This window comes from Bubalus kerabau, chromosome 22 (assembly GCF_029407905.1).
Source record: "Bubalus kerabau isolate K-KA32 ecotype Philippines breed swamp buffalo chromosome 22, PCC_UOA_SB_1v2, whole genome shotgun sequence".
Classification (NCBI taxonomy): Eukaryota; Metazoa; Chordata; class Mammalia; order Artiodactyla; family Bovidae; genus Bubalus; species Bubalus kerabau.
In genome coordinates, this window is record NC_073645.1 from 27,268,166 (window position 1) to 27,292,848 (window position 24,683).

Genomic DNA, 24,683 nt, shown 5'->3' on the forward strand with positions numbered 1-24,683 from the left:
GCTTAGAGCCTGAAGGACACCATACCTTATCCCTGAGCCCCAGAACTTATAGAAATCTTAGAAAGGAAATGGTATTTCCCCAGGTTAAGGAGATAGATAAGCAATCACATCTTGATCCTACAAGGAGTTCCTAACTGACATCTGGGTTACCTAGAAGGTGTCATTCAAGGATTTCTTTTATCTTTGAGCTTCCCAAAGATCTTTGTAGAAAGATGGTTTGTGAACACCATACACAAAAATAAACTCAAAATGGATTAAAGATCTCAACATAAGACCAGAAACTATAAAACTCCTAGAGGAGAACATAGGCAAAACACTCTCCGACATACATCACAGCAGGATCCTCTATGACCCACCTCCCAGAATATTGGAAATAAAAGCAAAAATAAACAAATGGGACCTAATTAAACTTAAAAGCTTCTGCACAACAAAGGAAACTATTAGCAAGGTGAAAAGGCAGCCTTCAGAATGGGAGAAAATAATAGCAAATGAAGCAACTGACAAACAACTAATCTCAAAAATATACAAGCAACTCCTACAGCTCAATTCCAAAAAAATAAATGACCCAATCAAAAAATGGGCCAAAGAACTAAACAGACATTTCTCCAAAGAAGACATACAGATGGCTAACAAACACATGAAAAGATGCTCAACATCACTCATTATCAGAGAAATGCAAATCAAACCACTATGAGGTACCATTTCACGCCAGTCAGAATGGCTGCAATCCAAAAGTCTACAAGTAATAAATGTTGGAGAGGGTGTGGACAAAAGGAACCCTCTTACACTGTTGGTGGGAATGCAAACTAGTACAGCCACTATGGAGAACAGGGTGGAGATTCCTTAAAAAACTGGAAATAGACCTGCCTTATGATCCAGCAGTCCCACTGCTGGGCATACACACTGAGGAAACCAGTAGGGAAAGAGACACGTGTACCCCAATGTTCATCGCAGCACTGTTTATAATAGCCAGGACATGGAAGCAACCTAGATGTCCATCAGCAGATGAATGGATAAGAAAGCTGTGGTATATATACACAATGGAGTATTACTCAGCCATTAAAAAGAATACATTTGAATCAGTTCTAACGAGGTGGATGAAACTGGAGCCTATTATACAGAGTGAAGTAAGCCAGAAAGAAAAACACCAATACAGTATACTAACGCATATATATGGAATTTAGAAAGATGGTAACAATAACCCTGTATACAAGACAGCAAAAGAGACACTGATGTATAGATCAGTCTTATGGACTCTGTGGGAGAGGGAGAGGGTGGGGAGATTTGGGAGAATGGCATTGAAACATGTATAATATCATGTATGAAATGAGTCGCCAGTCCAGGTTCGATGCACGATACTGGATGCTTGGGGCTGGTGCACTGGGAAGACCCAGAGGGAGGGTATGGGGAGGGAGGAGGGAGGAGGGTTCAGGATGGGGAACACATGTATACCTGCGGTGGATTCATTTCGATATTTGGCAAAACTAATATAATATTGTCAAGTTTAAAAATAAAAAAAATTTTTAAAAAAAGATGGTTTGTGATGTTAGCCAGTGGAGGGTGCTCTTTACAAAACCTGGTGTCACAGAACCCACTCCACATTGATGAAAACAACTCTTGTCCATAAGCTCTGTTTAAAGAAAATGGAGCTAGCCATCTGCATGTTTCTCTGTGTACTTTAAGGACATCATTTGATTGGCATTAGATTTCAGTTTGAGCCTTTGCAGGACATTTCATGGAAAGTTTGAGGTTTTCAAAGATAAAGAAAAAATTCACCCACTTTCAGCAATATAATTTGGTTGATTTTCTCCTCTCTGGAATGAAGTTCCAATTGGCTTGACAATAAAGAGGTATGTACCCTAAAATCAGTACTCAGACTGCCAAGCATGTAATTGGGCAAGCTGTTATCTTTTACTGTGCTATCTTCTTCCTCTTCTTCATCCTCCTCTTCATGATGCTTTTTAACCAATGTAATTGCAGACTGAACCTCTACAATTTCTTTCCGTAGCTAAATATAGAAAAAGATGAAATGAGAGTTATGCAATAATAAGAATTCTCTACAGAGCAAGTTTGAGACAACTTAATTATTTCAACAAGTATTTTAAAATGTTAATTGTTTTGCCAGCAACTGAATTTAAAGTGATGGATAGTTCCTGAACCTGCTGAAGAGAAAGCTTCAGAAACTGATAAACTGTGGATAAATCATGAAACTAAAAAATGTTCTTGATAGTGTGTAATATTCATATTCTTCTGTCAGGATGACAGCTGCTTGTAAATATTTTGAGTCTTTCTTGGTACTTAAGCATTAAAAAATATACCTTCTCTTCATGTTTTACAGGAACGTATTCCCATAGGACTGTTATGTGTAGGCAAGAAGAATTAAGCATGCCTTCAATTTATGTTTCAGAAAAAGAACGAATGCAAAGTTCTGGCCGAAATGAAACTATACCAATTGGACAGCATTTTTAAGTGGTTTGACAGAGATTGTTGGGAGGGAAATGCTAGGACTACTTTAGGAAAACCATAAATCCCATCAAAACAGATTCTACTTCATCCCTGGCCAACTATCTTAAAATATAATCCCCAGTGATAAGAGATGATAAAAATGAGTTATGAGTGGATGAAGAACTCATGACCAGAACAAGAACAAACTCCCAGATATAATTTTTACAAGTATATCATCATATTTGAGGGATGGTCAAAGTTGTTAGGATATAGGTTCTAGACTTACTATTTAGATATAGGCTCCTGTATTCATTAGAATATGGTGTACATGTAAACAAGGACTACAAATACAAACTTAAACAATATCTAGACTTAAGTAGTATTCCAACTCAAATCTGTATGAAGGAAATACTGAAATAGAAAACATCGTATATAAACACACACATATATATTTAAAATTGTACTTTAAGACACTCTGTTTCAATCTTCTTTTGCTGCAAAACTCTCTTCAATTCTTTCATCTCCTCATCTGTGCGTTCTTTCATTGGGAAGTTCTCAACCACATAGGGGATGTGAAAGCACTTGGGGGTGAAAAAAGCAAAATGAAGAAAAATACATTTTCAGTACAATTATGTGTATCTGGGGCACTGTGGGAGATGTGTTCTCTGATTAAAACTAGTGCATAGGTTACCATCGTGCATGAGCAAAGTGGCTGATGGAAGTTCTTAAAACAGAGCAACGCATGCCATCAGTACTGGTGTAACCTGTGTAAGAAAATACTGTGCTTTTGTGCAAGACCTATTTCTAGAGCAGTGCTTCTCAACTGGAAGTGATTTTGCCTGCCCCTGTCCCCATCCTCTTCAGGCCCCCAGGGACGTTTGGCAAAGTCTGGAGATGGTTTTGACTGTCACTAATGGGCGTGGTGGACACTACTGGGGCCTAGTAGACAGAGGCTAGGAATGCTGCAAAGACCCTCCAATTCATAGGACAGCACCCATAACAAAGAATTATCCGGCCCCAAATGTGCCGTTCTCAAGAAACCCTGTTTTAGAGCAATACTCAAGCTCATAAATGTAGGGTGACCAATACTTCATGATCTAAACAGATGGCATATTTGAAAGTGAAAAAGGCGCTGTTAATAGCTACTCCAGGATCATAGGCATAAATTGGGACTTTAGGTTACCCTAGACAAAGAGAGAAACTGCGTTGGGAGGAATCTTAATAAAAAGGCACAAAAACAGCCCTTTAGAAAATGTGAAGCTAGACACAGGTAGAAATGTGAACATTATTAGATCTAGTTTTCAATCTGTGTGGAATGTGAGTGAGGTGGCTTTTTCGGAATAGACAGATATTGAGACTTGGATGCAGGTGGTGTCATAGAGGAAAGAGAGAAAGAGGTGTAAGACAAATCTTAAGAGATGCTGGTTTAGAAGCACATGGGGACCGAGCAGAGAGGGAAGAATAAGACCCAGAGAAAGTGACACACGGAGGCGGATTCAGCACGGGAAGGGGCAAGGCATGGTTTGCTTTCCTATGTATGGACTTTCCTGCACTTTTTCTTTTTAAAATTTTCTGCCATGAGACTTTCAATGAAAATTTTCTTGGCTAAGATGTACTTGAAGTTACATCTGTTACCTTAAGAGCTCGGCCTTTCACAGCCATTGAATTCCAGCATTCTTCTTTGATGATTTCAGCCAAATATCTCTTGGCTAGGTTTTGCATCTCAACATCCTTTCTTATCTTAAAGAACACAGAAGGGAAAAACAATGTTGAAAATGTGGCCTCAAGGAAAATAGCTTGACTGTAAATTCCTTAACCAGATGCACATGGAGGGAGTATTCCCTATCTTTGAGAACCTAAGGTTTAGTCTGGAGGCTCAGGATTCCCTTCCTTGAGGACCAGGGTGTCAACATGAACACCACTAAGGGCAGGCAGATCCTACACAGGAGCCAAGGCAGGTGTACGGGCCATTGCACAGCTGTGTTAGCTAGATAGCCATACACACTTCGCAGAGCTGGCTGGCTGGTGCAAGGCGGTGAAGCAAACCCACTGTGCCAAGTATTCTTGTTTTATTAGAAAGTTTGAAATAGCTAAAAATGTTGGCTTAATTCTTGTCAATGCATATCTGAAGGGCCAGTTTGTGACCTCTGTCTTGGGGTCTTTACTGTACTAAATTCTTTTATTTGCATCCACCTTGAAATGGACATTCTACTACTCCTGGGGATCGTACGATGCACTTTTTCCCATTTAGAAACATATGTTACCTTAATTAGTTTTTATCTCCTTAATTGACTCTATTACCTAATATTTAAGTGATGAAGTATTCTTATTTTAATAAAATTTACCAAAAGAGCTAGCCTGAAAGTGACACCCAACAATCTTATTTGTTAGGGTCCTCTTCAGAATCTTTTTTCAAAATAATTTTTTTTACTGAAGTGTAGTTGATTTACAATGTTGTGCAGACCTTTTTTTTTTTAAATTTCACTTTGTTGGAAGAATTATTAGAAATCTAGCTGAGAATAGTGTCTCCCAGATTCATTCATTCACTCATTTATTTATTTTTATTTTATTCATTGTCTGAACAAATACCATGTTTAATTTGCATTTTGTTTTTGATTTTGTCCATTGAGTTAATGACTAAAACAGTTTAAAATTACTTTTTCTTAAATAAACAGCTCTTTTGGCATATCAGTTGTCAGAATCTGATTTCCTTCCAGGCCCTTCCTTTACTATTTCTGAGGCTACTTGATCAACCCTTTCAGAAAAATATTAATACTGTTGGACAGTATTACTATTATGCATTAATTAATATTAATTAATGTCCACATGGTCATTATTGGGCTTTGGTCTTTTCCTTGTTGGTGGGATCCTGGCCAGAGCTGGCTAGTAGCCTGGTCTCTTTAGGACAGGGCTCCCTTGCTCTTCCCAGGGACAAATATTCTGCTCCCAGGTGGATTTATGGTGCCATCTGCTAACAGTGTTCTGTCCTGGACTGTCCGGTTCTACTATCACATCCAGTGTAGGGCTGATATCTCCTCAAAAGCCCAGAGTTCAGGAAAAATAAACAACATGAGAGAAATGAGCATGTGAAGAGCCTATCTCTGTACCAAAGTCTGAGTCAGAGGATCAAGGAAGCTCCTCCAGGGATGCCCAGGAATTTGATAAGAAACAAGGAGTGGGGCCTCTGGGGCAGAGGCATGGGTTGGAGTCGAGTGAGCACAGTGGCTGCATCACTGGTCAGGCGTCCAGAGGGGCAGGTTCACGGGGTCGAGCGGTCAGACATGAGCTTAAAGAAAGAAGCAATGAGAGGATGAGGATGGGAGCAGGCATCTAAGCCAACTCATTTTAGGGTGGTCAAGATGAATGGGCTGGGAGAAGCTGGTGGTATCCCAGGCCTGAGTGAGGCCAGGGCCAAGGAGGATGAGCCAGACACACGGTGGGCAAGACCAGGACTGCTTCCTGACTCTGACTCAAGTTGTATTCTCTTAACCAAGTGACTGAGTGTCTATGACTTGGTTCCCTTAAGTGAGGAAAACAATAACCTACCTTTTTGGGTTGTTACCACAATCAAATAACATTCAAAAAGGCCCTAGCTTGGTTCCTATCTGTTATAATAAGAAAAGGGGATACATTGCTAGTCTTCTCCAACCACTTTCACAATGGCTATAGTGTAGATGGTGCTCAAAGATTAGAAGAATCAGTGAGTACAGGAAGAATGATTTCAACTCTAATTAAGAAAGGGCTTACTAAACAAAAAATGTTTGAAGTTGGTTTCAGGTGGCTGAGGAGACTTTCAAAAATGTTCAAATATATGGCAGAAGATGGTTGGCATAATGTCATGGTGAAGAGACAACAGGTGTCTGGCTGGTCTAGATGCTCTTCTTCCCCATAACTTCTCTGACTCATTCCATTATATACACTAAGTTTGCTTTATTCACATTATGGTAGAAAAGTTTTATTTTATTTGCATTATTCTGGTAAAGTTCTCCTTCCCATTTTCTTTTTACTTTCTTTATTAAATCTTAATGGTGCTTAAATAAAGTTTTTCCCTACCTTTTCCACTTCTTGCTCATTTTCATTACGCAGCCTTTCCAGTTCTTCAAGATCCAGGCCAAATTCTTGTCGCTCTAATTTTGCAATATCATCTACTGCTTCATTTTCTTCCATCATGTCAAGAACCTGAATTTTCAAGTAGGAAAGGTTGGAGATGAGTAAACAGTTAAACTTTAAAGAGATGTTTCCTTGAGTCTCTTCAGACAGCAACCAATAAAAAATAGATTTTCTGTTTATCTAAACGTAACTGTCAAGCAAAGAATTAGGTTAGAGGGTTAATTCATAAAAGCTTACTTATCTAAAAACAACAAAAATATGTAATGATATTAAGAAATTACAGATATTTAGGTATGCTAATGGTATTCTTCTTAAGTATTTTCAGAGTTCTTCTCTTTTAGATACATATACTTAAATAATTAAAGGTGAAATGATATGAAATCCAGGATAGTTTTCAGAAAAATATCCTGGAGGATATTGTATATGTGCATGGTGAGAGGTGCATGGGAGAGGATGGGGTATATGTGCATGCTCAGTCACTCAGTCATGTCTAACTCTGTGCAACCCCATGACTCCTCTGTCCATGGGATTCTCCAGGGAAGAATACTTGAGTGGGTTGCCATTCCCTTCTCCAGAGGATCTTCCCGACTCAGGGATCAAACCCAAGTTTGATCTCCAGCCTTGGCAGGTGAATTCTTTACCACTGAGCCACCTGGGAAGCCCTAGTGGATGGTGTATAGGAAACATTATTAGTGATTAGATTTATTAGATTATTATTCCTTCTATTTATATGTATATTTGAATATTTCTATAATAAAAATATCTTTAAAGGTTTATAGCTTCAAAAGATTCAGAGACAAAGGACACATCAATTCAGTTCAGTTCAGTCGCTCAGTCATGTCCAACTCTTTGTGACTCCATGAACCGCAGCATGCCAGGCCTCCCTGTCCATCACCAACTCCTGGAGTCCACCCAAACCCATGTCCATTGAGTTGGTGATGTCATCCAACCATCTCATCCTCTGTTGTCCCCTTCTCTTCCTGCCCTCAATCTTTCCCAGCATCAGGGTCTTTTCAAATGAGTCAGCTCTTCACATCAGGTAGCCAAAGTATTGGAGTTTCATCTTCAACATCAGTCCTTCCAATGAACACCCAGGACTGATCTCCTTTAGGATGAACTGGTTGGATTTCCTTGCAGTCCAGGGGACTCTCAAGAGTCTTCTCCAACACCATAGTTCAAAAGAATTGATTCTTTGGTGCTCAGCTTTCTTTATAGTCCAACTCTCACATCCATACATGACCACTGGGAAAACCATAGCCTTGACTAGATGGACCTTTTTTGGCAAAGTAATGTCTCTGCTTTTTAATATGCTGTCTAGGTTGGTCATAACATTCCTTCCAAGGAGTAACCGTCTTTTAATTTCATGGCTGCAATCATCATCTGCAGTGATTTTGGAGCCCAGAAAAATAAAGTAAGCCACTGTTTCCCCATCTATTTGCCATAAAGCAATGGGACTGTGTGGATCACAATAAACTGTGGAAAATTCTGAAAGAGATGGGAATACCAGACCACCTGATCTGCCTCTTGAGAAATTTGTATGCAGGTCAGGAAGCAACAGTTAGAACTGGACATGGAACAACAGACTGGTTCCAAATAGGAAAAGGAGTACATCAAGGCTGTATATTGTCACCCTGCTTATTTAACTTATATGCAGCGTACATCATGAGAAACACTGGACTGGAAGAAACACAAGCTGAAATCAAGATTTCTGGGAGAAATATCAATAACCTCAGATGACACCATCCTTACAGCAGAAAGTGAAGAGGAACTAAAAAGCCTCTCGATGAAAGTGAAAGAGGAGAGTGAAAAAGTTGGCTTAAATCTCAACATTCAGAAAATGAAGATCATGGCATCTGGTCCAACCACTTCATAGGAAATAGATGGGGAAACAGTGGAAACAGTGTCAGACTTTACTTTTCTGGGCTCCAAAATCACTGCAGATGGTGACTGCAGCCATGAAATTAAAAGGCGCTTACTCCTTGGAAGGAAAGTTGTGACCAACCTAGATGGCATATTCAAAAGCAGAGACATTACTTTGCCAACAAAGGTTTGTCCAGTCAAGGCTATGATTTTTCCTGTGGTCATGTATGGATGTGAGAGTTGGACTGTGAAGAAGGCTGAGCACCTAAGAATTGATGCTTTTGAACTGCGGTGTTGGAGAAGACTCTTGAGAGTCCCTTGGACTGCAAGGAGACCCAACCAGTCCATTCTGAAGGAGATCAGCCCTGGGATTTCTTTGGAAGGAATGATGCTAAAGCTGAAACTCCAGTACTTTGGCCACCTCATGCAAAAAGTTGACTCATTGGAAAAGACTCTGATGCTGGGAGGGATTGGGGGCAAAAGGAGAAGGGGACGACAGAGGATGAGATGGCTGGATGGCATCGGTGACTCGATGGACATGAGTCTGAGTGAACTCCAGGAGTTGGTGATGGACAGGGAGGCCTGGCATGCTGCGATTCATGGGGTCGCAAAGAGTCAGACACAACTGAGCGACTGATCTGATCTGATCTGAATGGGACCAGATGCCATGATCATAGTTTTCTGGATGTTGAACTTTAAGCCAACTTTTTCACTCTCCTCTTTCATCTTCATCAAGAGGCTTTTTAGTTCCTCTTCACTTTCTGCCATAAGGGTGGTGTCATCTGCATATCTGAGGTTATTGATATTTCTCCTGGCAATCTTGATTCCAGCTTGTGCTTCTTCCAGCCCAGCATTTCTCATGATGTACGCTGCATATAAGTTCAATAAGCAGGGTGACAATATACAGCCTTGACGTACTCCTTTTCCTATTTGGAACCAGTCTGTTGTTCCATGCCCAGTTATAATTGTTGCTTCCTGACCTGCATACAGGTTTCTCAAGAGGCAGGTCAGGTGGTCTGGTATGCCCATCTCTTTCAAATTTTCCACAGTTTATTGTGATCCACACAGTCAAAGGTTTTGGCATAGTCAATAAAGCAGAAATAGATGTTTGTCTGGAACTCTCTTGCTTTTTCGATGTTGGCAATTTGATCTCTGGTTCCTCTGCCTTTTTTGAAACCAGCTTGAACATCTGGAAGTTCACGGTTCACGTATTGCTGAAGCCTGCTTGGAGAATTTTAAGCATCACTTTACTAGCATGTGAGATGAGTGCAATTGTGCAGTAGTTTGAGCATTCTTTGGCATTGCCTTTCTTTGGGATTGGAATGAAAACTGACCTTCTCCAGTCCTGTGGCCACTGCTGAGTTTTCCAAATTTGCTGGCATGTTGGATGCAGCACTTTCATATCATCATCTTTCAGGATTTGAAACAGCTCAATTGGAATTCCATCACCTCCACTAGCTTTGTTTGTAGTGATGCTTCCTAAGGCCCACTTGACTTCACATTCCAGGATGTCTGGCTCTAGGTGAGTGATCACACCATCGTGATTATCTGGGTCATGAAGATCTTTTTTGTAGAGTTCTTCTGTGTATTCTTGCCACCTCTTCTTAGTATCTTCTGCTTCTGTTATGTCCATACCATTTCTGTCCTTTATTGAGCCCATCTTTGCATGAAATGTTCCCTTGGTATCTCTAATTTTCTTGAAGAGATCTCTAGTCTTTCCCATTCTGTTGTTTTCCTCTATTTCTTTGCATTGATCGCTGAGGAAGGCTTTCTTATCTCTCCTTGCTATTCTTTGGAACTCTGCATTCAAATGGGTATATCTTTCCTTTTCTCCTTTGCTTTTCTCTTCCCCTCTTTTCACAGCTATTTGTAAGGCTTCCTCAGACAGCCATTTTGCTTTTTTGCATTTCTTTTTCTTGGGGACACACATTACAACATATATGACAAAGTATTAATATCTTCAAGATATAAAGAGCCCTTACAAATCAACCAAAACAACAAAGACAATATAATAGAAAAAAATGACTTCAGTTTCAAAATGGACTGAGAATGGGCTTTGCAATCTTCCTTTCTTGCCCCAATCCATAAAATCAAAAGAAGTGTATAATAAATCAATAAATCCAATACTGCAATCAAAAGAGGAAGAAAGAATCCTTCACAGCATGGAAATTGGTTCTGAAATATGAAAATCAGTTGGATCTGAATGATGCAGCATAGCCCTAGGGTCCATGGGACAGTATTCCGGCAAAAGGTAGACTGGGTTTATCGGCTGAAGTTAGATCTCCTACACATCTTCTTCCGAAGCTTCCTGCACTGTTGTGGTGAAATTACAACAGGGAATTTCAATTATAAAGATGAGCATGCAATAATCAAAAAAATAGATCTCCAAGTATTTGGGGTATAACAAAACCACTGAAGAGAGACAATAAATTTAATAAGCAGAAAACTTGTTATGCAGAGAAAAAGAGTTAATCAAGCAAGAAGAGTAGAATTTCACAGTAACTAGGGATGCAAAATATTGTCAATCATCAAAACAATTAAGAAATCATGGAACTGAAAAGTTTAATCTTCAAAACAAACAGAAAATTCAGTAGATGGGCTGAATAGTGAAATGGACACAGTTGAAGATATTGATCGGTAAAAATCAGTTAAGAATCCTCCCTGTGTATAACAAAGGATAAAAAGATCAAAGTGTAAAAGGAAAATCAATAACTGTGTGTGACATATCTAGAAGAACCTGTTACTAATATGACTTTAAGAAGAAGAGAATAAGAGAACTGGGGCCACAGTGTTTAAAGAAACAATAGGGAGAATTTTTTAAAGACACAATAAAGCATGAAAACTCGCGATTTAATGAATAACCCAGGACTAGAAACAGACTGTACGGAACAAGAAACAAATCCTAAACATTTCCAAAGAGGAAAAGAGTATCACAAAAACAGAAGAATAAGACCAAGAGACGAACCCATATCAGTGACACTGAATTCAAGAATACAACGGATCAATAGCTTTGGATCAAAGTTTGAAGTGGAAGAAAAACTTTGAATCTCTAATTCTATAGTCAACAAACCATCATTCAAGTGTGAAGTCAAAATAGAGTCATTTGTAAAAATTCAGGGACCCAGAAAGTTCACTAATACCTACCCCTCTGAAAGGATTATTAAGGATATACTGAAGTCAGAGGAAATTCTTACTAAGTCTAAACAAGATTTACACATTTTTAAGAGTTAAAAAAATACCAATTTAAGCTATAATTCTAACTGATACCAGTGAGACAAAGTGGGAGAAGCAGAAGATGAGAAAGTAAAAAGTAAGAACAAAGTAAGCACACCGGACTGTAATCTGGAGGGTAGATATGATATGACATGGGCTTCCTGGGTGGTGCTAGTGGTAAAGGACCCACCTGCCAATGCAGGAGATGTAAGAGACATGGATTTGACTGGAGGATGGCACGGCAACCCACTCCAGTATTCTTTCATGCAGAATCCCATGGTCAGTGGAGCCTGGCGGGCTACAGTTCACAGGGTCACAGAGTTGGACACGATTGCAATGACTGAGCATGCATATAGTATGACACACACTAAACCAGAGTTTCTCCAACTTAATGTGCCTCTGAATCACCTGGGGATCGTGTCAAAATAGATTCTTATTCAGGATATCTGGGATAGGGTTGAGATTCTAGGCAATGTCAATGCCTCTGTGCTCTATACCATTAAGCAGGAAGTCACCAGGTAATGTTAAAAAAAAAAAAAAAATAGTAAGTCAAGCACGTGGGTTAGAATTTGATTTTTTTTTTGGCCACACAATGCAGCATGTGGGATCTTAGTTCCCCAACCAGGGATTGAACCCTTGTCCTCTGCATTGGAAGCAAGGAGTCTTTAACCACTAGACCACCAGGGAAGTCCCATAGAAATGAAAAAAAAAAATAGAATTATGAAAAAAATATGAAAAAAAATAGTCCCAAAATGGTAAAAAAAAAAAAAAAAAAAGAAGAAGAAGAAGAAAGAAAGAAAATAACAATAATAACAAAAAATTCACAAGCAATCCAAACAGATAGGGAAGGAGAAATAAAAAAACTTGGAAATTAACAGAAAACCCAAAGTAAAATGGCAGGGATTAAGTTTAAACATATCAATAATTATAGTAAATGTGGCTAAACTCACCCATTAAAACTCTTAGATAGGATTTAAAGAAAGTAGTCCAGCTCTATACTAATTAGGGGACATAATAAAGTTGTAAATAAAGCAGTTGAAAAAGATATATAAATAAGAGCTAACAAAAGGAAATAGAGCAAAAATATTAATATAAAAATTAAAGTGTACAGTTAAAAACATCCAAAGAGGCAAAGATAAATATTTCACAAAGATAAAAGGAGCAATCTATCAAGGCAATCTGTCATGCACATTTTTTCATCTAACATAAATATGATAGAAATACAGGGATAAGTTGACAAACAGCTTATCACATCCTAGAAATCAGTTTAAATAGCAAAAACATAAACTTCACTAACACCATTAGATTGATCTAACAGGAATTTAAAGAACATTTTACCCACCTTGCCCCCAAAACCCAGAAAACAAAATATTCTTTACTAACACATGAAACACTCACAAAAAGTGACCAGGTACAAGGTCACAGAGATAATCTCAACAAGCTTTATTTACTGAGCATAGTGAAATAAAGTTCAAAGTTAGCAACAGAAAGATATGCAAAACTATCTATAAATAAATAAAAGACAAAACAATCTGGAAATAAAAAACAGAAAAATACATACATTCTTGTAGAAAACCCTTTGGTTGATATGTTCAAAATGGAATTAGAAATATTTACAACTAAGCAATAGTGAGAAAGTTGTATATCAAAATCAATGCAACGTAGTCAAAGTGGTACACAGTGGAATATTTATGGTCACATGCACAGTATAAGGGAAAAAACTAGGAAATAAACCACACTTCCAACTTAAAAAAGTAAAAGAGGAAAAATAAAACTGAATGAAGGAAGAATGAATAAAATTCTAAATTGATCAAATCCTAAATTTACAAAATGTATAGGTATAAAATTAAGTATAACATTATCTCAAAATAACAGAGTCAAACCAATAAAACCATACCTGATTCTTTGGAAATGTTAATAAAATAGAAATTCTGTTGGATAGGGTGATCAGGAAAAAAGATAAAAGTCACAAACATACAGCATTAAGAATAAAATAGAACTATAATGCAAAAATCAGAAGAGACTTAAAAAGTTGAATATTACATAATTTTATATTATACATTTAGACAAACAGTTTTCTAAGAAAATATAATTTACTAAATCTATACCTGAAAATAGAAAACCTGGTAAGACTGATAACCATAGAAGAACTTGAAACAATAGGAAAGAATCAACTCTGCTACAGACATCAGACCCAGATAGTTTTATATGTATGTGGGGGAGGGGAGGAGGGGGTTGTTTATCAAATCCTTTTTAAAGAAATGGAGAATTTCCATTTTATACAAACTATTCCAGAGAATGGGAAAAAAAGTAGAAAGCTACTCAAATCACTTGATAATGCTGTTCTAACTCCAATATCATAATTAGACCAAGAAAGTATATGAAAAATAGACCAATATTATTTATGACTAGAAATACAAAAATACTAATAAAACATTAGCAAGTTGAATCTGGAGTACTACTTAAAATGACCAAAGTCTATCTGAGGAATACAAAGAATACAAAACATCTGATAAATTTCACAATAAAATTAACAATAAAGCCTCCTATAAAACAAGGATATCTAACAGAAAAATAGTAGGCATTGCACTTAAAAGTTAGAAATGTTCCCATTAAGGTTAGTAGACAAGCATGTTCTGACCACTATTACATTAGAAGCCCTTACCATAAGATAAGAAAAAGAAATAAAGTAATATAAAGATTGATAAGAGACACATGACTTTCAGGAGATATTGATAGTCCACTTACACAATCCAAGAGATTCAACTGACAAAGCAATAGAACTAAAAAGAGAATTCAGAAAGGTGGTCATATACAAAATTAGTAACATTCATACCCAGTAGTATCCAGTTAGAAAATGTAATAGAAAATATTCCACCCACAAAGGATCTAATAAGAAACATACACAAAGTCACTTTTAGACTATGAAACTTCACTAAATAACTTGTTAAAAATTTGAAAAAATATATATATACTTATTGATATGTTATATATTATATAAAAGATTTATAACATTTATAACATAAATGTTAAATAATATATATAAACATATGTATAAAATTTCAGAGATGGCAAAGAAATTCTCCAAATCTGTAAGCAGTTATTCTCAATTAAGATGGGGAACACATGTACACCCGTGGCGGATTCATGTCAATGTATGGCAAAACCACTACAATATTGTAATTAGCCTCCAATTAAAATAAATAAATTTATATTAAAAAATAAAAATAAAATAAATCAGAGTTTTTTACAGAGCTTGACAAAGTGATTTTAAAATTCAAATAAAAAATTGTGCATAAAGAGGCCAACATTTTCTGAAAATGAAGAGCAAAGGGAGAATTACTTTTAAGATATAACCACATTTTATAAATCTATAGCAATCAAAATAGTTTGGAATTGGCTAAGGAAAGGATGAGTGCTCAATTTCAGAATACAGAGTATCTAGAAACAATTCCATATTCATGGGAATCCGGGGAGGCACTGCAAATCAGCAGGAAAAGGATGGCCACATTCAATAAAATGAATTGGTAAAAGGCAATGTTTATTTTAAAAAAAAGTTAGATCTACGCCTTAGACAAAACAGAAAAATATTTGGAGTATATTTGGCTGAACCACATAAAATAGCAATCTCTGTGGTTCAATCTAACAATAAGGGCCACCTCTAGATTTGCCCAATGCGTGCCTCCATGCTCTTTCCCTCTTCCAGTTGAGTGGGATGAAATCAAGCAAGGCAACCTTAGAAGCCATGTGCTAGAAATAGCAGTCTCTGTCAGCCTGGGGCTCTGCATGGAACAGAGTAGCCGCTGGCCTGAACACCCACCCAGAACCATGATATAGGGAAAGAAAGGAACTTTTCATCCCTATGCCATTATGTTTTTGGAGTTTGTCGTCACAGCTTAGCTGTGATATCACAACACTTACAGTTTTAGCGAGTGCTTTGATTCCTCTTTTTATCTCTTTCCTTTTGTTGGAAAACAATTTAACCTCATTTTTGATGGCCTGGAACGAAACAAGTACATCATTTAGATAAGTAAGAGATCAGAGATACACGTGTATGTATATAGATACACAGATAGCACTTCTCTAGAAAAATAAGGAAAAAAATTAAAGACTAATAATATAAAGTGTACATGAAGTAGTAATGATACCACTGCAATACTTTGCTTAAGTCTAAACTGTTGCTATGTAAGTGACCATTGAAGCAACTTGGAACTGAGGTCAATGATAAGGCCAACAGTAAGAAAACAGTGAAAAATTAAACAGAATAGTTGATAAAGGAAAACTAGTCTGCTATTTCCTTGGGTATTGAGCGAGAGCAGACTAAATCCGGACACAGCTGCCACCTTTGTCACCCTTCTGCACATCTGAAGCCACAGTGTCTCTTCCTCTGTTCCTGATCCACCCCTTCCATGTAAGCCAACCTTGCAGCGTCCTCTCAAATGTACTGCAACATGAGGTGTCACAGTTCATTCTTTGCTTTGGCACACCCGGACACTTTGCTTTGGTTTCACATTAGCCTAGGTATGGTGCTTAAAGCTCATATAACTTAATCTAGAAAGACTGAGCTGTGTTTGGTGTGCTTGCTTACTTTCAGGAAAGTTACACTTATACAATGGAATGCTCTGCCAAGCAGTATCTCCACTTTCTAACTTTCCAATGGGTTTTCATAGGAAATGAATCTACTTGACACACCTACAAAGCTTTATTTCAAACCTCTTTTATGTTTTATGAATACCTCTTGGCTTTTCTGTTGTATCCATGGAATTTCTTCTATATTACCAACTTTGACTAATTCCTCTTGTGATGAATCAGTGCTTAACTGCATATTCTCAGTTACCTTAGAAGAAGACAGATATTTCTTAAATTAAAAATTCATCAAGTTCTCCTCCTACCCTACTTCATTTCATTGCTTGAATCCCTCTGCACTTGTTGCATTAAAAAAAATGCTAATAAGCATTTTGCCTGCTCAAGATGTAATGCTTAATTTTATTCCTTCAAATCTGTCCTTATATCAGCCATGCCTCTTACTGAGAAAGCAACAATGATCACCAAATCACTCTTGGCCTTCTTCCTGTTCCTGTAGACCAGATGCTATGGCCTGTTAAGGCCTGCCCCACCATTTGTGCTTAGGATCTTAATCTTTTCTTCCTTTTCAAGGCCTCTGCATCACCCTTCTGTATCATCCATTTCTGCCTTCTACTGAATCTTTCCCAACAGTATCTAAACATGCTCTGGAACCTCCTGTCCCAGAAAAGCTGCTCTTCACTGACCACCACATTCCCTTTTAGCTGCCACACTATTTCTGTCTTCCCCTTTGTGGCAAAAAGTCTTGAGAGAGTTTGCGATGTCACACTCTGTTGGTTCTCCTCACTGGCCACTCCTCACTGGTTCTTCTTAATCTCCTTTGCCTCCCTGAACTCTTCTCCTGGTCTCTAGAAGTTGCTCTGTCTTAGTGCCCCTTGTACTTCTCACCATCCACTCTTCCATGATGATCTCACCTAGTTTTATGGCTTTAAATTCCATTCATATACCCTCGACTGTCAGATCAACATCTCGCATCCTGGACTCTGCCCAGAACATCTATACCATGGCCTACTTGGTATCTCGCTTGGATATGTTCTCATGCTAACAGTGTTCTAACAGTGTTCTCATGCTCAGTCCAGGGAACTGATTTTGGATTTTCTTCTTTCTCCCTACAGTGGCTCCCCCACCATAGTCTTTCCCTTTTCCATGAGTGGTACCTTCAAGTAAAAGATCTAGGCTTCATCCTTGAGTCCTTTCTTTCCCTTTCCCTCTAGGTCCAACTCATCAGGAGTTCCGTCCCCTCTACCTCTACAACCTGCCTGGAATCTACCCCTTCTCCACAACACTCTTCTACCTCTATTGCTGTTACCTGAGCTTTCTAACTCCTTGCTCTGTCTGCTTCCACTCCTATGCCTATCAGCTGCCTATCGAAGCAGGTGGAATCATATTCCACACAGCAGAAGCAATCATTTTAAAAAAAAGTGTAAATCAGACCCTGTAAATCCTTTGCTCAGAGCACTTTAATAGGTTCTCACTACATGTAAAATTATGTCCAAATGCTACCTGGTTTACAAAGCCCTTCTTTGCCTGTTCTTTTTCCCATTTCAAGGACCTCAGCTCCTACCACTCTCCCTCGCTCACTTCAACTGCACAGGCCTTTTTTATTTTTAGGTCTTCAAATGTACTAAGCTCTTTCTCCCTCTGCCCTGAGTACTTGCCCTCCCCCACACATCTGTACTTTTTTTTAAGTCAAGTCACAGACCTTCTCCTTGCAGGGGCTATCCCAGCCAGTACTATCACACCAACTCCTTTTTATTCAGTAAATAGATCTTGTTACTACCTAATTTTTCTTATGTATTTGATTATTCATTTATCTTTCTCTGCTCACCCCCAAATCCCAACTGGAATGTAGGCTCCATGAAAGCAGAAATTTTCCCAACTGTTTATGGCTATATCACCATAGCTTAGCACTCTGTAGGCCCTCAATAAACATTTATTAAATGACTGAGTGAATAAATGTCCTCTGGGTAGACACATTCTAAATAATGCACATGATCCAAAAGTACAGAGAGACTAGTTTGAACAAGCACCAGAATTGTAATAGATTTCTTTTTCCAGATAGACTTTGTACTATGGTTTTAAATTAGGTCTGAAATGTAATATTTGTGATTTTGCTTTGAGAAAATGTAGAATATTTTTCTCTTAAATGTAGTGCATGCTGTTTTTGAAAATCATGGGATATCTGGATAAAGAGGAATATTACTAAAATATCTGCTAAAACAAAACTATAATCTGAAAACATACCAATTTAGGAAGGAAGGAAAGAAATGAGGGAGGGAGGAAGGAGAAACAAAACTATATTGAAACTCAACTGCATGTTCAGATTCTGATTCCAAATCCAAGGATTCTCTTCTTGCTATACTTAAATAATCATTCTCCTCATCCATGATGGTCTTCAGGTAAGTTGTAAGTTGCTGGCTATATTCAAGAATATCATTGGCTAAGATTCCTCCAAACCGCCTATATTAATAAAAAGGAAAACACATAGGCTGCTGCTGCTGCTGCTAAGTCACTTCAGTCGTGTCCGACTCTGTGCGACCCCAATTTGAAAAAGACATATTTAGCAGTGATACTTATAGGTACCTATCCATTTCTACACAGAGAAATGTGTGGTCAATTCTCCACAGTGCTCTGAAGCTATTAGGACCCTGCTTCTTAGAGGACAGCACTCTCATGGGCTGCAGGACACAACAAGTTTCTTGATCTCCCTGGGGCCAGCTCTCCCCAGGCTGACTCCATGCTTTACCCTACAGGTCCTCTCTGCTCACCCAGCCTGGCCACTGCACAGAAGAGTTACTGCTCTTGTCGAAGCTTCAGAATATACCAGGTGCTGTGCTGCCTCACACTGTGTATAATCACCTTACCCTGTTCAGTCCTCATAGTCCCTGCCCCACACTGAAGCATTATTACTTCCACTCAGTACACCAGAGCATCTCAAACTTCAGGTATATCAGCATGGCCTGGAGGGCTTTTTAAAACAGATTTCAGGGCCCCACCCATAAAGATTCTGACTCAAAAATTCGATGAGGCCCAAGAATATGCATTTCTAATAAGCTCACAGGTGCTGCAGATCCCACCTTGAATAACATGGTTGTAGATGATTTAGAGGGGTTGTCAGGTGCCTAAGTAAGTTTTATTACTGTTTTGCTTACAGGAAGCACTATGAAATAGTATTTTTGTGGAAACAAATTGCACATTGATAAGTGGCGTCCATTGGCAGATCAAATAAGGTGACATTTCAAGTCCAGGGCATTACCTGCATGATCTCTATGCCCTGGCCATTATCTGTATGCTTGGCGATTATTTGTTTATTTAGAATTTTAGTTTTAGTCTAAGAAAAGTCTAAATTAATTTAACATTGTCTGATTAGGAAAGCAAAGTCTAATTAGGAAAGTACATCTGTATGCATGTACAGAAATGCACATACCTATGTCAGGTTTTTTAGGGATAAATAGGACTTTTAAAAATGATCTACTGTTCAGAGTTGTCCTCATTCCTTGTGTTCTTCCAACAGATGTTATGATAGGGAGGACTGATCACTTCATAGGTCTTAACTGTGTCTTTTTATTTTTTGTATTTTGATGCCTTGACATCCGGGGTCTTGTCCCTTCCAGGACCAGCAAGTCATAGAGATAGTAAACAACTTACCTGGAGCTCACCTTTCAAATGCAGACCCACAAGCCCACGACCCCAAGCAAATCCTCTATTGGTCTTTCAAACTTGGGGCCACTATTTTCCTCTCCTAGTAATCCCTGGGTCAAGTAGTGGACAACTAGCAGCAGCTCCTATGGCCCAGAACCCACTGAAGTTATCCAAACTAGCCAATCCTAAGCCTGGCTGCTCCTCACCATGGAAACCAAAATGAAGACTCTTGCCCATGTTTTCCCTGCTCCCTCTGTCTCCTAACCCTCCCTGGTTCCTCCCTACATGGCCCTCGCATAGCATGGCATCTTCCCTGGTCTTGGGATCATTAGTACAACAGTTGTTTCAATGGCAGTTGTCTCCAGTTATGCTGGCCCTGCTATTACCTAAATAATAACATCTGAGTTTTAAAACACCATATTTTGTGAGGTTGCTTACTGCAACCTGTACTTACCTCCATCTTAGGTTAACCAGTGTGTTGTCATCTCTCCCATTCACCAGAATGCTTTGTCCATCCATTGAAATTCTCACCGATTGAATCCCGCGCCCCTGGTGAGAATGACTCCGACACCGAGTAAATGTTTCCTTAATAGTTTTAGAACAAAGTGCAGAAATTACAAGTGCAACTTTACCACAGGGATTTTTTCTAAGGGGGTTACATGCACTTTTGCTTATGGATAAACCTTTTCCTGTTTGTTAACAGCATTTTAGTTGGTATGGAGTAGCCTCTTAGTAATACATAGAACTGAAAATTACTAACACAAAATCCATTCATCAGTATTGATTTGATCTCCTTTCTAGGTAATATGGAAAAAGAGGAATTATTGTCACCAGTAGGGAAATCAGATATGGAAAGGAGAATAGACTTGCTGAGAATGGACACTGCAGGCAAATTCAGATGTCTTCAAGGATTAAGCAAGTCCCCTCGATGTGCAAAGAGGCTGAGTGTGATGAGAGGAGGCGATGGGCACTGAGTGAAGAATGATGGAGGAGGCCACTTAAATCAGTTTAATTAGAACCCAAACACATCATTAGTTGGTACAGAGTGCAATGGTTTAAATTATTTGACCAAAAACGGATTTCTTTGTCACACTAGTTATCAACCATGATAGTTAAAAAAAATTTTTTTTAATTTTTGAATAGGGAATACATTCAAATGTTTCAAAATTTTAAAAAAACTATAAAAGAGTATGCAATGAAATCTCCTTCCTTCCCCTTCCCTGATACCTCCCAAAGGCAATCAATATAATTATACCTTAAATATCCTTTCAGAGGATTTTAATGTATATAAATAAATTTTTATACAAACAATTTTTAATATGAAGTAAAATATGTGTATTACACACTTTGCCTTTCTTACTTATTATAATAATATGTCTTGGGATTCTTTCCATATCATTGCATAAAGATTTCCTCATGCTGTATTACAGCATAATATTCCATACTTTATTTATGCATGATTATTTATTTATCCAGTCCTCTGTTGATGGACATTAGGTTGCTTTTACAAGCAGTACTGCCATGAATAACCTCCCATATGAGGCACGTTGCACAGAATCATCCAGAAAAACTCTGACATCTTGCTGTCATGCTACTGTCAGTTGTAGCACACATTTACAAACCATTTGAATATGAGAAAATGTACCAGTTTGCAAACTGTTCATTGAAAAATGATTTGTAAGACATTTAAGGTCTTCCCCTATATAATATGAAAGACTTAAATTGTACTGATAACCAGTACAACTTGATCTCAAAACCTAGAAAAGGGTCTTCCACCTGGGAAGAAGAAACTATTTTCATTTAATCAGAGATCTGAAAACAATGGAAATCAGAAGTGGTGGTAGGAGGGGTGACCCTGAAGTCCGCAGCGGTGGGGGAGGGCTCGTCCGGGCCACGCCCTGTGTGTTCTTCCACATCACAGGAAGAAGCAGGCTGGGCGTGGGGGAGGGTGGCAGCAACCAGGCCAGAGGCCCTCCAGGCCGGGGAGCTAGCAGCAATCGTCCCAGACTTGCACAGCAGTTCACTGTTTCCAAAGAAGTTCTGCATATACCCTCTCCTTGGCTCTTACCAGAATCTCACAGGGTGAGAATAAGCAAGGCCTTCCTAATATCGCAAAGGAGCAGTTCAGTGAATTTTCTCGCCACACAATAAGTGGTGATGGAGATGGACTGGAGCTCACCTACTGCCCCATGTTCCTTCTTTGCAGATCTCCTTTAGAGACTGCATTTCCTCCCTTAGAGACTCAAACCTTGGCACATAAATACAGCTAACGTTGAATGAAGTCAATAACACCATCAGTGGTAAATAAGTTATGAGTCAATTTACTTAACAGTTCCAATTCCTTTCCTAAGAGCTTTTGCTCCTTATATGAGATCAAGATGCAAATCCCATGACTGGGGGATAAAAAAAGGAGTTTACCAAAGTATGAATATCTCGGATACACAGAATTCCACATTTAGCTATTGTTATGAGCCACAATCCATGTGGAGACAGAGACAGCATTCCAGGTCCATATTGTTTGCTTTGTATTTTTTGGTATGGCTTAAGAATGTGAACACCACTATGTTCCTGCCAATCAAAGAAAATGACCATATTATAGAAAAGATCAGGGGAGTGGCACCTTGCAGTTATGCATATATAGTCAGATTCAAATCCAAAAACATTGTCATTGGAAATAAACTGATACATGATAAAGTGGACACCTGTATTTGCACCACATTTTAAAATCTCTGATTGCAAATAAATCTTCATTTCAGCCAACTAAGACAAGTCTCCTCTGTATATCAGCTACCATTAAAAATCCCAGCCTACAACTATCTTGATTTTTTTACTAATCCTTTTCAAATACTCCTATCCTCAACTCAAAATAAATGAGTCAATTTCCACCACCATCACCGCCCCCCGCCCACCACATTTCTCACGTATTCCCACCTTCAAACCTCTGCATGTGTTGTGACTTTTATCTGGAATGCGCTTCCCCATCCCATGCCCACCAATCTGGCTTCCCTCCCTACTTCAGGAACCCCACCTCCCTGCCAAGATTATACACAATATTTCTCATGTCTAAATCTGAACTATTCTTCACAGTCCAGTTCAACTATTACTTCTACCAGGAAGCTTTTCTTAAATCCTCCTTACTACAAACCATTCCTTCCTTCTTTGAATGTCTTTGTTTCAGACCTTGCTGATAATTGGCTACTCTAAGTGAGAAGGCTTTTGATTGAAGGATTTAGAAAAAGAAGGGTGATATAATCTGGGTCAGTGTGTGTAGCAGGAAATGATGCAATATGGAAGAAGTTTGAAGAGTATGATGAAAGGATACTAGAAACATAGAGGCATTTTGTTTGCAACTTTCTTTAAGACTCAGGTATAAAGTTCCATTGAAAATCATCAATGCTGTAGCTCCTGACCTCTGTAGAATGGATTTTCTAATGACAGATTTTTTAAAAATAGTTTTGAAAGTCACTAAACTAATATTGTGTCATCCGCGTGTTTATCTGACAAGTATGATGCATGTGCCACAAGTATGAAGTTGCTCAAATGTATTTTATGGTGAATTAACAAATCATGCTAATGTATCTAATTTAAAGAAGTTGTTTTACTATAATAAAGACATTCGTTAACTGGACTAGAGTGTTAAAGGGTGGATCATGTCTAATGAATACAATGTACCAATCTTGAGTGCTAAGAAAAATGACAGAATGCTTAAGTTTGGCATACTTTTTCAGGAAGAAGATAGCTGCAGATGTATGGCACTTGGTTACAGAAGCCATATATTCGGTTACTATGCAAGTTCAGGACCGCAGAGGACAGAGTGTGCTCTGTCTCATACACAAACTTATGAATGAATTCATCTCTCAGCCTCCCTCGTTCATCAGCAAAGCTTGCAGAAACTGTAATATTTGGGGAAGAAGATAGATAATTTGTACCATTTATTGATTTTATTTTTTTAATTATTATGACAACTATGAAAAGCAAAATAAAAAATTAAATGCTCAGTTAATATAGAGACTATTAGGGGATAAAAATGATTGGAAAACAACTTGGCTCCATTAGAAATACTTGAGTATTAAATGACTAACAGTAAGTAAATTATATTTTATAAGACTTTTGTTAATTTTATCAGTTAAGTAGAGACATGATGAAACTCATTATGGTCTCTGTTCAGTTCAGTTCAGTCACTCAGTCATGTCCAACTCTTTGCGACCCATGAATCGCAGCATGCCAGGCCTCCCTGTCTATCACCAACTCCTATACAGTCTTAATTAAGACATAAAAGTACCTTGAGGTTTTTTACTTTCTTATACTCTATAATTAAATATTTGCAAAATAGCTACCCAGATATATTTGTTATTTAAAACAAAGTGTCTATTTTATCAGACCTTTTTATCCAGAAAGCTTTCTTTATGATTTTATCAATGAAAGTAACTACATAGTAACATATATGAATCTGACTCTATATTTAAAGCTACAAAAAAGAGTGGAGAAGGAAATAGCAAGCCACTCTAGTATTTTTGTCTGGGAAATCCCATGGACAGAGAAGCCTGGTGGACTCAGTCCATGGGGTCACAAGAGTCGGACACAACAACAACAACAAAAAGAGACATCACAAAGTGAGAAATCAACTTACAAAAGTGACAGTTGATCCTTTTTTTCCTCTGATAATAAGATTTGTATGAATGACAGGATCTAGTGACAAATAGATTCAAGGGATTAGATCTGATAGAGTGCCTGAAGAATTATGAACGGAGGCTTGTAACATTGTATAGGAGGCAGTGATCAAGACCATCCCCAAGAAAAAGAAATGCAAAAAGGCAAAATGGTTGTCT

General features: G+C 38.2%; 1 protein-coding gene across 1 annotated transcript in view; it reads right to left on the reverse strand.

Annotated features, from left to right (window-relative positions):
* CFAP43 (cilia and flagella associated protein 43) overlaps nucleotides 1-24,683 on the reverse strand; it is a 107,849-nt gene that overhangs the window by 23,884 nt on the left and 59,282 nt on the right. The window contains exons 14-23 of the mRNA XM_055560264.1: nucleotides 23,575-23,747; nucleotides 22,273-22,422; nucleotides 20,309-20,439; nucleotides 18,525-18,672; nucleotides 16,364-16,465; nucleotides 15,550-15,627; nucleotides 6,499-6,624; nucleotides 4,081-4,185; nucleotides 2,910-3,026; nucleotides 1,781-2,008 (exon numbers count right to left, since the gene is read on the reverse strand). Coding sequence (XP_055416239.1) covers nucleotides 1,781-2,008; nucleotides 2,910-3,026; nucleotides 4,081-4,185; nucleotides 6,499-6,624; nucleotides 15,550-15,627; nucleotides 16,364-16,465; nucleotides 18,525-18,672; nucleotides 20,309-20,439; nucleotides 22,273-22,422; nucleotides 23,575-23,747 — 1,358 coding nt within the window. The remainder of the gene's footprint in view (nucleotides 1-1,780; nucleotides 2,009-2,909; nucleotides 3,027-4,080; nucleotides 4,186-6,498; nucleotides 6,625-15,549; nucleotides 15,628-16,363; nucleotides 16,466-18,524; nucleotides 18,673-20,308; nucleotides 20,440-22,272; nucleotides 22,423-23,574; nucleotides 23,748-24,683) is intronic.